Below are 17,974 nucleotides of genomic sequence, written 5' to 3' on the forward strand. Positions count from 1 at the left end.
AGTACTCATTCTCCAGTGAGTGATTTATTACCTGTTTGCGTGACAGTGCGTCGCGTGACGCGTATCTGGTTTCTCGCTAACAACGGGTAATCGGAAGTAAACGTTTCTATAGTGATGTTGTCTTTGATTACGAGCACGTAGCAACAAGCGCGCTCGAGAAATAAAATCGTCGTCGCTTCCACGCACACAGCCACTCGAGTTTCATCGCAAGTGAGATCTCGCTTTGGTCCTCTTCTTTGCTGCCGGCTTTCACATTCCAAAGGTAAAGATTGAAGGGGGAAACAAACACACCAAAATACAATGCTTTGAGAAAAGAATATGAGGTTTATTTAGAGAGGAAAGAAAAAAAAAATTGCACAGGAAGACAAATTCGTGGCGAAAACAGGGAACCCCAAAACTCTAACATTATATATCTTATTTCATTTTCAGTTGCAGTACTTAAAGCTTAAACATGGGTTGTGGATCATCGAAAGCTACGGACATAGTTGTCCCAATGCCCGACAAAGTTAAGTCCAACGTGAATAAATGTGATAACGGGATACATTCAGAGAAAGATAAAGACAGCTTGCGTGGGAGCCAGGCAAGCTTGCCTTCCTCGACCTCAGACACCACAAGATCCGACAGGGAAACTTCAGCTAAATCCACGAGAACTGAAGACAGTGGCTTAGGTGAACTGGAAGATGAAAATATCATCACTGAGAACTCCGACCCGAAAAAGATCGAAGCAGTGAAAGCGACCGATAGGCCCGTTACGCCTGGTGAGTTAAATTAAGTACTTAACTTAATTCTATCTAAATCTGATCTTATTATGTTAGATCCCAGCATTTCTTTACGTGTTTATCCATTCACTGCACCATTTGCCGTTATCTCAATAACTTGATACATAGAATATTCACCGAGAGCTCAAAAAACACCAGTAAACAAGGGCGCTAGATTTTAATCCCCTAAGACAACAGCACTCTAACAACTTTGAATGCCCTCGTGGTCAAACTTTGGAGAAATAAATACTGACATTATACACGCTTGTTTCAGAATTAACTCTTGAAGGAACCAAAATCCCAAGAAGACAGAGTCCCAAAGAAAGAAAAGTTTCATTTGCGCAACAACAAGAGGACGTCCGCAACCGTGTCAACTGTCTTTCACCCTTGGGTGGAGTTATAGAGCGGCCACAGAGTAGAGGAGGTTTAGCCTTCGACGTGATCCTTTGCCCGGAGACCGGCAACGTGAAAAGAAGACCACAACATCTGAAAAAGTTGGAGAGGAGAGGAAAGAAAACCAAGAGAAGGACAAAGGAGGAAATTGAGAACAAGATGAAGCTAGCAGAGGAGAGAAGAAAGGTAAGCTTATTCTATAACTTAAGCTTACCTATACTTAAGCTTACTTATACTTAATTTAAATAACATTTTTTGTCCCCAAGAAATATAAAAGTAAAAACACCACTAAAATGACAATGAAATTGTTTTGAATATTTTGTTTATCTCTCGGATACTGTAACCACAAAGCGTTATTGTACGTGGGTGTTTGATTTAAATTGAGTTAAGCTTACATAGCAGGTGGTCCTACTAGCAAATGGAATCTCCTATTTGACCCAGGAGGAGGTTTTACTGCGTCATTGAGAACATTTTCCTAATGAAGAATTCTTTGTATTTTTAGGAACAACAACAAGAGATTATGGAGAAAGCTATCTCATCAAGAAAGGAAAGACAACTAAAAGAGGCCCAAGCTATGGATGAATTTGCAAGGCGACAAATTGACAACAGTCAAGAAATGGAAAGTTAACAAAATAATCAACAGAATAGAATAATTTATTTTTGAAATTGTGTACATATTGATGACAGTCATTTAAATGACTTGAAAGTATTTTCTTTAAACTCAATGAAATGGATCCTTTTTGAAGAGTTTTTGCTACTTGCGAGACATAAACTGCTTTAGCTTTTTTTTACATACCCAGTACATATTCTCATCTTTTTAAAAAAAGATGTTGTAAATAAACTTTGCTAAGATTTATATAAGAAAGGGATCTTTGTGTTCAATATATCATGAACTCAGGGTTGGGAATAAGATAGAGTTGACACTGCTATTTGTATTGGTTCAGGTCACTGCCGGTGTGAAAATCATAACAAAATAATGAGAGTGAAATACATTGGTGTATTTATACAAAAAAGTTTTAATAAAATTTTGCAGAACAATAAAATTAGACAAATAGCTATTTACATTCTTGGTTGCCAATACATATAGGCACCAAAGTTGGGTAATACATTTCCCACTCTCCCCTAATAAATTGGGTGTGTAAGGTATGTAAAAGAGGTCTAGCTTTTGTTTCTACGAAGGCCATGTCTTGGCTCCCATACAATAGCATTGGGTTTTAGCTTAGTTATATTTTGCACAAATCAACTATATTTTTAAATTTAGGAGATTTCAACATAAATCTGGGTATTCTTAGTGTTTAATCCAGCCAGGGGTGGTTCAATTCAATACCAATGGAAGCATGAAGGGAAGCACCAAACATGCCCTAGGCTAAGGGGCATGATTTACTGGATGGATAGCGTCACACAGGGTACCCCCACAATGACCATTAAAGTTGAATTGTTATACCATATTTCTATACCTATGGACATCCCCCCGACTGGAAGGTCTGCTCTCGTGAAGGAAAATTAAGTACCACTTTGAGCTAGGGCAACCTACCTAAGAGAAAATGATCCATTACAGGTAAATGGGTAAATAAATCCCCCCTGTTCAAAATCCTGGTCTAAAGCTATGGGAATCTCTATGGGAATCTTAGCCTTGTCCCTAGGCTGGCCAGGCTCTGTATGGTTATGTCACTGGCGTTTTCTGTCAGCATAAAAAGAGTGTCTGCCATATCGGAAAGTGTGAGTCTGCATGCAAAGCATCATGGGGCTGACAGCAAGGGAGTAGCCTGGGGACGAGGCTATGTGAAACTAGCAATGTCCAAAAGCTGACCAGTGTCAAAGTACAGTGCAAGTAGGCAACAGGGGATAGGAGGAGTACAAGAGAGGTGGGCCCTGGCATGCAAGGGTGGGCATACCTGTCAACTCTCTCACATTAGGCGGAAGTCTCAAGATTTTGGACCTCTTCTCCCACTTTGAGCACCAAATCTTCCGCTTTTTAGCGTTTTTTATCACTTCCAACAAATTATTCTATAGAAAATTGTCATTTTGCTTATTTTCTATTAAAATGTTTGAAACAATAATTCCCTTGCGTAGCGCAATTTATCTAACACCCTTGTGAGACCTATAAGTGGATTTGTTCATGAGAGCTTTCAATAAGGCAAACGCCTGTTAGGTTAAACCAACCCCTCCCTCAAAAAATTCTCAAGTCTTGAGATTTTCGGAGGTTGACAGGTATGGGTGGGTAACAGGGTGATGGTAATTGTACTGTTCATTAGAGGCAAAACACTTTGTGTTTGTAACCATAACACAAAAATAATCAGTTGGGAAGGACTTTCAAAACAATCATTCATTTGGCTAGTTTTTCAAATGTAACACACTAAAGCACATTTCAAAATATGTAGTTTTATTCCCTTGCTTTACCTAGCAAACAGTTGTGTTGCAAATTATGTTGTAATAATAGCTTGTCAAGGCTCGGCTAAACATACAAACATTTTTGTTATTGCTTTATATACACACGTTTCTGTGTTCAGCCATACAAAACACAGCATCTCTAATGGCTTTCACAACGTCCCCCAATGGTAAAATGAGATTTTACATTATAATAAAACATTCATGTTGGACATACTTTTGCAGTTTAGGCAACCACAAAGGAAATTTGTGTTTTAAACTTTTATCCAATCAGAACTTGAAATTTTCATGGATCCAATTTCTTCTCTCTTGTATAATTTACAATGTAATCCCATCATTTTATGAAATTAAGAAAAGAATTGTTAAGGCAACCTCATAAGAAATGCTTGCACAGGTTTTTTTTTATTATGTTTGAGAAACATGTTTAGCCAAGCCTTTCTTCTCAAGTCTGGTGCTCAAATATATGATATTATTTCATGTTGTATCATTATAATAGGGTTATTAAGACAAAGGATACCAGCAGTCGTGTTTGGAACATTTCATACTTTTTTATGTTCTTCTTAGGACTTGACCATGGCTTCTTGAAACTGAGTAACCCCTAAGGCTAAGTTATGAGAAACAGATAGTCTTTTAGAATAGTCTAAATCTAGGATAAACGAGACAACAACAGAATAACATGCTTTACACAAAACAAGTAGCAATGGAACTTTGTACACTGGAACAATGTGGTTTGAAATGATGGATGATTTTTTAAATTCTTTTGTGTCACTGGGTGTGATGATGTGTGGAGAAATCTCCCTCCTCGTACTATTAACACTTCTACCTGATCACAGTTGGCTGGCTGGTTAATGATTGATAGCTGTCCATAACTGACAATTTATCATAAAATTGGCACTTCTCATATTCAAAACGCACTCCTTTCTTTGCTCTGACCAAATTTTGAACCCTTAAGTCACCTTTCCCTAGACTCTGCCCCTGCATCCAGTGTACTCCTTGCTTCGAGGGAACTTCATTTAAAATCCATCCTCTAACTCTACATTGAGCATTTTAGTCTATCTTCACAGCAGCGTAGATGTGCCTTACAAATAAATAAGTTGTGTAGAAGCCAATTGTGCCAGTGAGGAGCCAAAATGTGAACACCATGATTATCGTATATCCAAAGTACATGAGCGCAGGGATGAAACCAACAATATTAAGCTGAAAGAAGAAGAATAGTCAAAATAACATTTGTGGGGAATTCCTGTATGTGAGTATTATGAGTATTACTCATCAATATAATCATTTTTTCACATTTCACAAAAGGCTGGGCTAACCACCTTATTACACTTTATTTTCGCCTCACTTTAATTTCGAGAGTTTAACGATTTCGAAAAATTAGCGAAAATAATGTGTCGCAAAAACTGGGATGGCCGAAAGTTAAGTGAATAAACAAAAGCTTTCGGCGAAATTTTAACCGTATAATAAGCTTTATAGAAACACCTTGTCCATTTAGTCTGCTAATGTACATATAGTACAGTATGTGGTTGAGAAGGACAATTCTGAACTGTATTTATAGATTTTTGTGGAACTAAATTCAGCCCCACATATTCATGTTACAGTTTTGTAACTAAAGCACAATTTGATTTCACTTGTTTTGCTTGATTTTATTGTCTCCAAGTCACAAAATCGCGAAAATAAAGTGACCAGCTTTTTACGAAAATAGCGAATTCGTCAATAAAAGGTGTCACGAAATATCGCTCTCTCAAAATCGCGAAATTCCTAAATTTCCTTTTTTTCAGTTTCTTCCAATTTGAGTGTTATACAAGAAAGCAGCACCATTATCATTTAACAAATGCATGTGTTTGTTTTTTCAAAAAGAATTGCTTCTATTGCATTTTGTGTGGGGGATTAACTCTTTAGCCTCAAATGCATATGATTATTTAGCAAAAGATGTCAAGTCTAAGGGGATTTTGTGTATTTTGTTGACAATGATAACGTTGATGATGATGTTGATGATGACAATGACAATGATGATGGCGATGATGAATAATGTTGATGATTGACAGACTGTTATTGATAGCATAGGCTACTCACCTTTGTAACAAAGTAAAATATGGCATAGAAAAAGACGTAAATGGCACAAGAACTGGACATGAAAAAGGACCTCCACCACCAGTGATAATCCTGCAAATTACCAAGACACTATCATCACAAGGCATAGAAAACCTAGTCATACTCAGAAAAAAAAACTTATTCGTGCATAATCTGCAATAAATGTCAAGTCAAATCCATGCTTAGAGATCCAGCTTTTTGCAGTCACACTCCGAGGAGTCATTAGAGAAACCTCCGCAAGGACAACAGCGGGGCATCAAGAACAGCTAGTGCGCTCCCGCATATTCCAAAACGACTGTTGACATGTAGAACATGCAAAGGGAAAATGCCATTCTAGATTTGCTGTTGCAGACCAGAACTGCGTTTTTGAGCAATTCTTGAGTGCACACACAGTTCTTGATGCCACCCCCTTTGCGTAAGGTCCCAATTATGGAGTCTGTACAAAACCAATTCAACACAAGAATGTTTGTCATCACTTAGATCCAGCAGCACTGGAGTTTGAGTTTGAGTTTTGCAGAACAAATGTAGTGTAAACAATAATCACAATTGTCATCATTCTAACACCATTTTACTGTAGCCATCACTCATAATCATACCCCTTCTCTGACCGATAACCACCCCAATTTAAAAAAAAAATAATCATCATCATCATCACCCTTTCCAGCATTTGTTTATGTGTTACTGCAAAGTTTTGAACTTTCATTTTCTTTACCTCAGAGCACAACTGGAAGTAGACCATCACCATGGAGATTTGAGAGACGCACACAGCAAGGATGACAAATACAAGGAATAGGAAACCAAACAGGTAATAAAACTGGTTTTCCCAAATTGCCTGGCAAAGGAAATCATGGCAGAGTTGTTAGAAGCTACAGTCTTATATCATAATAGAGCACAATGGCTCGCAAAACAAGCCCTAACTTCACAAAGTTCTAAAAAACAAATAATATTGTTGGTACTCTTGACAGAGACGTACCAGGAAGGCGATGCATTTAAGATGGGTGAGTAATGGTGCTAGTTGGCAGCAACCCAAAAAACTGGGATTAGGGCAATACCCGCAAAAAAACATGTCCTGTTTAACATTAAATGGATGTAAATTTTAGAAACTAAAGGGTTTGGGATAAAGCCTCCTCCCTCCCACTGTTGCTGACGAGACCACCAGAGGGTAATGTTTGGAAAAATTAGGACCTACAGGCTATATTCTAAGATGCTCATACTTACAGATAGTATAAAGAAAAGCTCAATAAAGACAGCTCCAAATGGCAAAATGCCAGCCATGAGGTTACTGGAAATAGAAATGAAATATATGTAAGGCTCTTGGAGAAATAGTAAACTATCAAAAGTATTGTTTATTTTTCAAAATACACACAAAGTACCTGTGATATAAAAGAAACATTTGTGGGAACGATTTTAATATTTCAAATTTCATCTAGAGAAAATGGTGATAATGATGGTAGCAGTACAGATATGGTTGTCACCTTGGAATAAGGTTCATGTACCACATCTGCTCTGGGACTTGACGAGGAATCTGATTAGTTCTCACGGGGTGTTCATAAGGCTGGTGGAAAAGCATAATACAAAAAAAAAATGGTTAACAAAAATATTCAAAAACTATTTTCAATGATAATTGAAAAATATGTTATAAGTTCTTTATGGAATTTACAACATTGGATATTAATGTCAAATACCACCAATTGCTCATCTAGCCTTGTTTCCCTGGTCATTCCATGGGTTTAAACACCATCACGAATGTTGCCAGGATTTACTAATGGAGAGGGGGGTTGCACAAGTAGAGATATATGGTGAAAATGTATATGATCTGCTAATTCTTGAATAAGAAAAGACATATTTTTGGTTGCCAAGGGCCACACATTGGTATATGATTTGTTTGATACATAAGAGCTCTATAAACAAAGAGAATCATGTACTGTATGTTATTTTTTATTCTCTTCCCTAATGGACAAACAGTGAGTAAACCATGCCCAACAGAAGCCTCTATTTATTCTCACCATCATTGTTTCAATACTTACATATTTTCTGTACCCAAAGTAGTATCCAAGAAAGATAAGTGGAAGAGATATTCCAACCCACAAGCACAACAGTGCTAGCATAGTTGTGAAGGGTACCTAGTAAAAAAAAGACAAAAAAATGGTATTAGCATTTTTACAAGAGATGCAAATGAAAAGAAAAAACAAATGGATAAAAGTATCACAACTAGAGTTAGGCATTCCGACCAATGAATAAAAGACATAACTAGATTGAACTAGGATTCACCATTTTTAAAGCATGCTAATAAATACAAAAAAGACACAAAGCTTGCATTACATCTAGCATTAGTGATTTTTAAGGGGTGTGAATGACTAGAAGACAAATTGTCTGTATATTTAGTGCTATCTATTTGTAAGACATGCAAATGACTAGAAAACAAACATTGATTATGGCCCTGTGCACAGAGTTGGTGCCCAGTCGAGTAACACAGCTTTTCGCGATGCTATTTTCAAGGCGTTTTGTGAGGCGATTTTCTAGGCGTTTTGTGAGGCGATTTTCGAGGTGTTTTGCGAGGCTTTCTCTCAGGTTTCTACAGGTATAGCATCTGAGCGGGTTTTTCGTTTGGTCACTAACCATGCCCACTTCTCACTTCTAAGCGTCTTTACCCTCGTCTTTACCCTACGCTGATAGCCCCACGACATTGCTTTCCGGTTAATGTTTAATTTCCTGGAAATCGCCTTGCAAAACGCCTCGAAAATCACCTCGAAAAACGCCTCGAAAAATGCCTCGAACTAGTGTAAAATTAAAGAGAGCATTGGACATTTGTTCTCACGCTGGATTTGTATTTCGCCTGAAAAAACTAAAGGAGTTTTAAAGGTAAAATTAATAGCAAGTTAAATTATATTTTATGTGCACCATGTTGACAAAAAGGCAGCCGTTTTAACTAGAAAATACACACATCTAAAGCAATTTTATTTTTTGCGTACCTCTAGCGGGAGTACAATTTGGACATTGTTCTCATGCCAGATTTTATATATTTTCATGTGGTAGTTGATAATAAAGCAGAAAATGAATTATTGTAGAACAATCTATAGCACATGTGCACCCGATTCTATGTTTCCTTTTTTTGAAACGGAAACAGGATCATTCTAATATCTATGTGAATTGAATTTAGATATGGAAAATGTTACGCACGATTTTCCATTTTCGTGACTTTAGATAACTTTTTTCATAGTAGTTTAAAAAATATATTTGGGTTTACTGCTACGTATGGATGCTATGGCGGTATCTTTATTGGTATGCCAATCATGAAAATATAATTTTATTGTGATCAATATTTTTTTTAAGAAAAACGAGTAATTTTGGCATCGTTTGAAACTGGGCACCAACATCGTGCACAGGGCCTTATGATTATATATTATGATTAGGAAAAAACTTACGGCCCCTGATGAGTGCTTTCCCCAGATGAAAAAGTTGAGAAAGAAGCAGATGGCAGACACAAATCCTGGATATAGTGTCGCAGTCTGAAAGAAAAAAGGGAAGGAAACCTTGTGATGACAAGAAACAATACTGCTAATGCTCAGCCAAGGCCTATTTATGTTACTGTACAGTTATAAAAAAAATTGTATTATGGAAATATATGTACAATCACAATCCTTACCAAAAAGGCAGACTTTTTCCAGTTCTGGCCTTTTAGGGTTTTATAAAGCCGTGCGGCAAAATACCCTGCAAACATCCTAGAAGAGAAGACATGGCAGTCAGATAATGTCGAAGGCAAGATAGAAAAAGACACAGAAATTGTTAATTAACTGAGTATATGCTAAGCTTTTTTGTTACAGATATTTAGGCTGACCAAAACCCTAGATTTACTGAGGCTAACCTCACGAAGGCATCCAACCTTTTTCTAATTGTTATAAATATTTAGGCACAGCTCTTACTAGCCTTAGTTCCGGTGCTGCTTACCCCATGAAGACATAGAGGAGAATAATTGCTTGTACCATGCTACCTCTACTGGCTGGGGATAACATGCCAAGCATGGCAAACACTGAAGATAAGAGAAAAAAGACCAAGTCAATGTAGCATTGCAAATATGTACAAAAAAAAAAAAAGTTATCTTGTTCAGAGGAGTGCATTTACAACAATTTTCAATATCCTGCAATATCTTGTCAATATTTTCAACTGCTTTTATTTGTATCATCTAATTCTTGTATTGTATGTTCTAATGCACCTAGTATTTGTATCATCTAATTCTTTCTTTATATGTTCTAATTTACCTAGTATAATGACGACCATGGAGAAGATCTGCACCCCAGTGCCTATAAATGCGGTGAGAAGCCACGCCTTCTGCGGTGGGCGGAACACATCTCCATGAACTAGCTTCCATCCTGTCTCTTCAAGGGTGTCCTCCTGTTTGACACACAAGTTATAATGTTTGTCTAGTATCACCAAAACAATATAATCTCTCATGGCAGGTAGATACCATGTTCTTCCAGTTGCCATAACAACACAATCTTTGTGTTAATGGATATTATCTAAAAAAAACTCATTTTCTTTCTACTAACAATTTCCTATGCATATTATGCTATGAGAAAAACTAAAAACAGCCAAAATAAATAAATAATAATAATAATAATAAATTGTCAGACCCCAAGCTTAGAGGGCACCTATTGATATTTGAGGGTTTTTAATATAATTACGAAATACCAAAGAGTTGAATGACTATTATTTGGTGGTATTCATTCATTACCATGTCATCTTCCTTATTGTAGCGAGCAATATCTCTTCTTAATGTTCTAATCATGATCATGGCGAGAATCCCTGGAAACACCAACAACAAACAACACAATTAAGTCAAACACTGTGCAACAGATACCATTTTTAAGGATACCCTAGACCCAAGCGGTAGTTACCCCGATCGTCCCAGCAAAATCGCTCACGCTCGCGTCGGATTAAAGCAAATGCCAACAAACTACATCTCAATTTAAAGCTTAATGATTGTACTTTCCTCCTAAGATAATTATTTTTTATACGCGCTTAATTTTGGGTGCTTTTGCCTGGTCCGAAGTGCGAAATCGACCACTTTTAAACATGCGAATTGTTTATACACACCAAAAGCGCGTAACCATCCCGGGATCTGCTTTATATCTTTCGTCATGTACTGAACTGACAAACCATGTCTACATTTGACGTCACACAGCCAAGTTGAATTATAATCAAGGGTCAAAGTTAGGCGTGGGATAATTTTGCTTCTTTGGCTACAACGCGCTAATTAAATCCGTAGCAAAAAAAGCTATTGATTATGACAGAACAATATCTATACTAGACGCTTGCCAAGTTGCGCCGGAATCGGCAGTTAGAAGTGTACCTTTAATTCACATATTAAGAGTAAGATGGGGTGAAATTTGATTGCGAGATATCGGGGATTGAAGTTGACAAAACATTAGAGGCACCGTGACAGTAGTGACAGACGAAGAGCGAATAGAGCTGCGTATGGCAACCAATAACATTGCACACTCTACACACAGCAGGAAAACTCTTGGAACTCAAATGTCATAGCGCTAGTCTTGCAAGTAAAGGAAGATGCCTAGACCGAAGGGAGCTTGCACCGTAGAAAAGAAGAGCGCGGAAAACTTAAAAAGACCAAGAACGGAGACTACTCTATGTTTTGGGCTTTCTTCCTTCTTTAGCCTTCTTCGAAGGAAGCCAAGGATTCTTACTTAATCTTGGCACAGTTACAACTATGCAAAATTTAGAGTAAACGCTTATAAAGTTGAGATAAATACGGATAAATCTCGGATAAAACGTTGATGATGCTACTGATGCGCTTGTATGCTAATTAGAGGGAAAAGGCTGTTGATCGCGAGACTTCGAGCTAAGTAAACAGTATTATGGGATTATAGACGCCTTCGAGAATAACGCAACACTCGTTCGAATTCGGTTTTTCTTGAATATTTGGCAGTGTATTTAAGATTTTGGTGTTTTTTTTTTTTGCTAACATCTAGAGTGTACCTATTGCCATCAAATGGCATAATAAAAAATATTCACCCGAAATAAAGCCATTTGGGTCTACGGTATTGTTAACAGATAATTTAGATTCTTTATTGATATTCAAGCTATTCTTACAATTACCTGTAGTGCAGCACAAAGTAATGGTCTGATTGGAGGAAAAATCTGATTACATATAAGACAGACAGACTCACCTGATAAGAAGAGAACAATGACGACAGAGTTGACAATCGCAAACCAGTGAATCTGGACATCACTCATTGCCAGATATGTGTCCCACCTTGAGGCCCACACAATATCACTAGACTGGAATTAGACCAAGTACCGTGAACGTGAGAACCAAAGTTACAATACAGACATGATAGATGCCCACATGATATCACTAGACTGGAATTAGACCAAGTACCATGAACGTGAGAACCAAAGTTACAATACAGACATGATAGATGCCCACACAATATCACTAGACTGGAATTAGACCAAGTACCATGAACGTGAGAACCAAAGTTACAATACAGACATGATAGATGCCCACATGATATCACTAGAAGACTGGAATTAGACCAAGTACCGTGAACGTGAGAACCAAAGTTACAATACAGACATGATAGATGTTTACATAATATCACTAGACTGACATGAGAACATGAGAACCAAAATAACAACATAAACATGGTACTGTAAGATACAATCTACATGGACCGATATGGAAAATGAGCACTATAGACATATTAAACCTGTGGTAGGTGCACACATAATATCACCACAGGCAAGCATGAGAACAAAAAAAACAGAACAGAGAAGGAAACGAAAAATCCACTTACCTCCCAATGGACTTCATAGGTGTAATATATTTCATTTTCATCTGAATGAAAAACAAGTGGAAATTATAAATATAGACAAAGCCACCCAAAGCATTAGACACAAGCATTTTAGGATAAGTACAAAAACAATGCTATGAAGTAAGATTTTACACATGAATCAATACAGGTTACTATACAATAAAGACTTCTACACAGTGTTTAAAACAGTTAGAGTGAGGTTGAAGGCACTGCCAAACAATATGTATGTATGGGTTCGGTAGTTTTTCCTCCTTGTAAGTTACTAGGTTATTGCGATTTGGCAAGGCAGAAATGGTCCTCCGGTAAACAATCTTGCACCAACAGTCCAAAATTTGACACCCCCTATCAATAAAGCTATCTCTTCTTTAGTTTTCTAAAATCCGACCAGGTTGAGATCTTCAGCAGAAAACTGAATAAAACATCAAATGATGCTTACTGTTTGGGTTAATCTCCAGCCCAGCTGGGTGATCATTTAGCAGTGAACATGATGATCCCTCGACCTTGATGGCATCTTTGGCATAGCTTGAGATAGAAATACATTGAAGCAGTTATTTATTCTGACCAAAGTGGGAACTTTTTAAGCTTCACAAAATACAAACTGAGAAAAAAAGTGAGCACCAATAGGTGTTACCTTTTAGGTTGCACTTCAAAACCAACAACTCTATATGTGATGCTGAAAGAAAATATGTCTTATTATATTAATAATACAATATTTTCGCATATATTAGACACAATCTGTTACAGGCATCAGACATAATATTCAACTGCATATTACACATATACAGCTATTTCACAAAAGGTTGTCAGTGCAAATGGTTTATGGGTACTAATCATTCGTAAAATTTAAGGTGTTAAATAAAGTCCAACAATGTCAGAGCCAAGCATTGGTAACCTTTAAATGGATAATTGTTTTGATTTATCCATATTCCTCGAGACGCATGGTTACTTTCGGTCGTAGAACTGCCATTTTTCAATGGCCATTTGCACTGACAACCTTTATTGAAATAAGTGTGTATGTCCTAGTTTTATTAAGCTTGCATGCTTTGCTTACTTGTCATAGGTGTGGTACTTCAAGGTCAATTTGAGATGATTGTTGAGCAATACTTTCTGTAGACAAAAGATAGCTATTTTGTCACCTTTATGTGTTATGACAAAGCCAAAAGATTTCAACTGCAATACAGCACCTTGTCCCCAATCATATATCCAAGCTTGTAGCCATGCTCATACTGGGCCTAGAAGTAAAGAAAAAATTAGAAATGGCAAACTAAAACCTTGGAAAACAGAGAGTTGAGTGTTTATAAGGGCAGGGGCTGGTACAGGGGGTGGATCGGGTGGATATCCACCCCCCTTTTTGAGTAAAAAAAAATGAAAAGTCACTTTGTTTGAAGAAAACAAATGTCTGAGGGACGGGAGGTACTCTCAAAATTCCTTCGCCTGCTTGACGTTGCTGACGCGACAAATCCAATTCAGCGTGAAGTATTGTAAGATCTATGAGTAGTGACCTACCAAACACCACTTGATTAGTTGTAAGCCGTCTATCCGGCCATTATCCACCCCTTATTTTGAAATCCTGGATCTGCCCTGAAGGGAGTGTTCATTACATCAAGGGGGGTGTCATAAAAGTTTCAATGTGGTTGAAGGGGGGGGGGGGTGGGGTGGGGGGATAAAAAAAGTTTAAAACCCTTAAAAGTAGGAAACTTTTATATTTATTATCATTGAAATGAGTTATCAAAATGCAAGAAAAGCTGTTTCCTAGCATCGCCAATAATATATTTATGCTACATTTACTGCTGTTGAGCCGCGAACGCTATCCCACAAATGACAAATTCAACAATGTTTAATTCATTGTAGTAGTTCATTAAAGCTTGACCTATAGGATCAATAAAAACTACAACTGAAAGATATGACTTTCAAAAATATACTAGGAATCTAGCACGGCAGGTTTTTAGATAATGTCAATACGTAAAAAAGTCTGACCCGGCTTTGGACACCCCCGCGAGTACCAGATCTGGGAGATCTATCAGACCAAGGGCACAGGACGATTTTATCTTTCATTAGGACAGTCCCGTGCAGTAAAATTTAAAATTGTCCTGCGTGATATGGACTAGTGATATGGCATGCAAAGATAGATATAGGTATAGATACATTATCTTTATTGTTTCAAACAGTACTTTACTGTTTCAGTCAGCCTTGCATGAGGGAAATTTCGTATCAGAGATGTGTAAACAAGTATTTGAGGAAATGTAAAAGAAAAATCACATCAGAAGTGACAATGCAATTTTCAGCAACTTTGTGGTTAAATACGTCTAGCCTGCATAGCTGCGGTTTGTTTGTTTTATGTAGTGCAAAACTAGAACCGTGGAATTTAGGTCGCACGAAGTCTGGTACTAGGATTGAGGGGTCTCTATACTTGTATATCAACTGCCGGCAATCGAGCCCAGACGAAATTTGAAAATTTAGTTGGCTGGCAAGCTAAAAAATCAAGGATCCTGATTGGCTCGGCTCCCTCCTGTTTGCACAATCAATCAAAAACTCATAGCTGTCTAGTCAGAGTTTAGTGTCTCTGGTCTATTTCGGGCATGTTCACATGAAGACAATCACAAAGTCAAAGATGTGAGTTTGCGGCCAGTTTGCTTCTCTGTAACACGACATGATTGCTCTAAAATAGAACCTTTCCTCTTGTCTTGCCAAAAGTTGGAGTTTCTTCGTTCTTGTCAGGGGAGAATTCCCGGGCCCTACTCTATGCGTGACTGGAGTTCTCACACACAGTGGTCACTTTTGCCAGTAGGTATTGTATTTGCAGAACTTGCTGAGCTTACAAAGTTAAATAGAGTTAAGTACTTCGCCAAAATTCTTTATCTTCCCTTGCACAAGGATTACAATTTCGCTGTGACAACCGGACTCTTTGTTCGAGTGAAATTCCTACGCCCTGGCAAATGTCGCCAAGACAAGTCCATAAACGCTTTTAATAGTAGTCTTTGAAAAAAGTGGTATTGCCGTGGAATATTCGATTTTCTCATTTTTATTTGCAAACGATCCAATTTTTGTTTTGAAACTTACTTTACAAGGTCAACAAGAGCTTTTCTGCAAAATATTTCTTCGCTATTTCAGCTACAAAAATAGCGCCAAAAAGGCAGTCCCGCCCGCCAATGTGTAAATTTCACACCATTTTGACATGATGTCAGCAGCTTCAACCAGCTCCGACAGCAGCTTCAATCAATTTGACATTGAGAACACGGAAGGCATTTGGACCGAGTTGGGACTATCGATGCAGGCTTTTGTGGGCACAAAAAAAAAAACGTAACGCAACAAAAAAAACGTAATGCAACTAACAAAAAAAAGTTCATGAAACAAATGCCACTTCGCAGGCTATTTTAGGACTGGTGCTACACTATACAAGCAATATGTTTTACATTTACCTGTCCTGTCTCAATCATGTGAAATTTTGTAGCAACAGGGAGGTTATCAAGCACCCTACAAGAAGCAAAGAATGGGATTTAAATAAAGTATAAATACAACCTAGTTAACTCTGTAGTCACTGTGGTATATATGTTCACTTTATTCAGAGTTAACCAATTTCTTAGTTATCACAAAGCTGTAGCAGGCCTAGAATTATTGGGGGAGGGGGCACAATACAGAAACATCAAGAATACATTGAAGGGGGGGGGGGCACAGCCACACCCCTTCTGTTCATTTTCTTATAATTTTTTTAAACATTGCTATGGCCCTGTGATAGCATTTTATTAATCACTAAATGTTAAGGCCTTTTAAACACAATGCAAAATGTCTAAGTGTAAAAATGTTATACACAGTTATACAGAGTATCACACAGAGTGGTGACGTGTGATGGTTAGTTAAGAAAGGTCACTCACATGTGAATATAGTACTCCTTGAAGATTCGATCAGCCACCACCTTCGACATGTCTGCACTGATTTTCATAGGGCACAAGACAACACACTTCTTGTTCACATTCATTTCGACCTGCGTAAAATAACAATTGCTCTAATTAAACTGTTATACCATCCAGGGCTTATTTCATAATAAATTGGGAAAGGGATTAGAAAGCTGTTAGAAGAGGAAGCTTTATAGAAAGGGAGGGGGGTTATTTTCACATTATGTCCTTCTTTCAAGGTAAAGTGAGAGGACTTGATAGAGAAGGGGGTGTTTTAAATCTTACTTACTGAAGGAGTTTTACAAAGAAAAGGGACCTTTTAAATCAAATTATGAGGGTAAATTTACTGCTGTATATTTGACAAAAAGTAAAACTGTGCCTGAAGTCAACTTTTATGCCGGAACAAGCAACAAGACTTCAATTTATATTCTATGCCAGATCTGTATCCTCAAAATGAGCATGGCTTTTTTAACAGCATCTTTAACTTAAAACATGAAGTATATCTTTGCTACTTACTTCATAAGGTGTGTTCACAATCCTATCACCCCGCAGCACCTCACCTGTTTTAAAAGTTTGCATGATCATTTAAACACATTTTACTGAAATTTTAGTATCCTGTGAGCCATTTGTTATTCTTATTGCAGTCTCTTCATATTTCAGGAGCCATTAATGTGGCTTTCAATAAAAAATTCTGTTAATCATAATTATGTGTAACATTCTACTTGCACTAGCTTCTATAAAATGCTTTTATGAATATCGGATACATTTTGATTATTAGGTTGTAATCTTTTTTTTTAAAGTAAGCAAAGCTATATTAAATCTGAATTTTGTGAGAATTCTACTTGACATTAGTGTCGTCTAAAAAAGTTTTGTCATTGTTTAATGGCATTTGATTCAAAGACAGTTTTAGCCGGTGCTGAGATGGCCCGACACTGCATTCATTCATTCATTCATTAACTTACAGGCACAATCCCGACGTCACGCTATTTCTAAATTTCTCTTACCTAAATTTTCAGGCTTGTACTCAAGATTTTTCGGTTGACAAAAGGGCATGGTGTAGTATTCATATGGAAGTTGAGTTTTTACGCTGGTCATCTTAACCGCCTGGATAGTCAATGAGAGATAGAACAACAATGAGAGATAAAACAATTGTTTTTTTACACATTGATGATCACCAATACTTTTTAATAAAAGAGGTGGTTCGAGGTTAATCTGTACTTACTTTAACGTCTAGCTTCTGTCCTTGAGTGTAATCAATAGGGGCGATACCAGGAAGATAGAAGCCGTACCCCGATCGGCATTGAGCGAGAACAAAAATCAAACATAAACAGCTTCGACTGCTACGCCATCTCTACAGCATAATTACAAAAAAAAAGAAACAATGAGATAGAGTAATCATTAGGTCAAGCTACTATATATCGAATTCATAGTGTCATGGGCCATAAAACTAGAACGCGATGATCATAGCAACACACCATCTTTGAGAATGACTCCACGTCCGCCATTTTTCTCGGAGCTGTGATTAGTTGCGCGCGCATGCCACGTTGACATCGTTACCAGTCTCTACACGGCATAACGCATTTTACCTAAGATCTTCTCAGTAGTAATGAAATCTCGC

The 17,974-nt window shown here is 37.4% G+C and overlaps 2 protein-coding genes across 2 annotated transcripts; one reads left to right on the forward strand and one right to left on the reverse strand.

Annotated features, from left to right (window-relative positions):
- Nucleotides 1–100: 100 nt before the first annotated feature.
- LOC5516537 (vicilin-like seed storage protein At2g18540) lies at nt 101–2,194 on the forward strand. Its single transcript, XM_001636536.3, has 4 exons — nt 101–262; nt 430–758; nt 1,033–1,337; nt 1,654–2,194. Exons 2-4 carry the CDS (start codon nt 452–454, stop codon nt 1,777–1,779), a joined length of 738 nt encoding a protein of 245 aa, XP_001636586.1. The 5' UTR covers nt 101–262; nt 430–451; the 3' UTR covers nt 1,780–2,194.
- Nucleotides 2,195–3,517: 1,323 nt separating this feature from the next.
- LOC5516538 (transmembrane 9 superfamily member 4) lies at nt 3,518–17,942 on the reverse strand. The gene is made up of 23 exons (XM_032386474.2): nt 17,832–17,942; nt 17,579–17,707; nt 17,361–17,460; nt 16,873–16,916; nt 16,336–16,445; nt 15,883–15,937; nt 13,648–13,695; nt 13,515–13,570; nt 13,095–13,136; nt 12,900–12,985; nt 12,446–12,486; nt 11,816–11,927; nt 10,363–10,433; nt 9,890–10,022; nt 9,579–9,660; nt 9,277–9,352; nt 9,056–9,139; nt 7,658–7,753; nt 7,106–7,185; nt 6,849–6,912; nt 6,343–6,462; nt 5,613–5,702; nt 3,518–4,736 (listed from the first exon to the last, which is right to left on the reverse strand). The coding sequence occupies exons 1-23, from the start codon at nt 17,892–17,894 to the stop codon at nt 4,587–4,589; spliced, it is 1,932 nt and encodes a 643-aa protein (XP_032242365.1). The 5' UTR covers nt 17,895–17,942; the 3' UTR covers nt 3,518–4,586.
- Between the last annotated feature and the right edge of the window lie 32 nt (nt 17,943–17,974).

Source organism: Nematostella vectensis, chromosome 4, assembly GCF_932526225.1.
Source record: "Nematostella vectensis chromosome 4, jaNemVect1.1, whole genome shotgun sequence".
In the NCBI taxonomy this organism is placed as follows: domain Eukaryota; kingdom Metazoa; phylum Cnidaria; class Anthozoa; order Actiniaria; family Edwardsiidae; genus Nematostella; species Nematostella vectensis.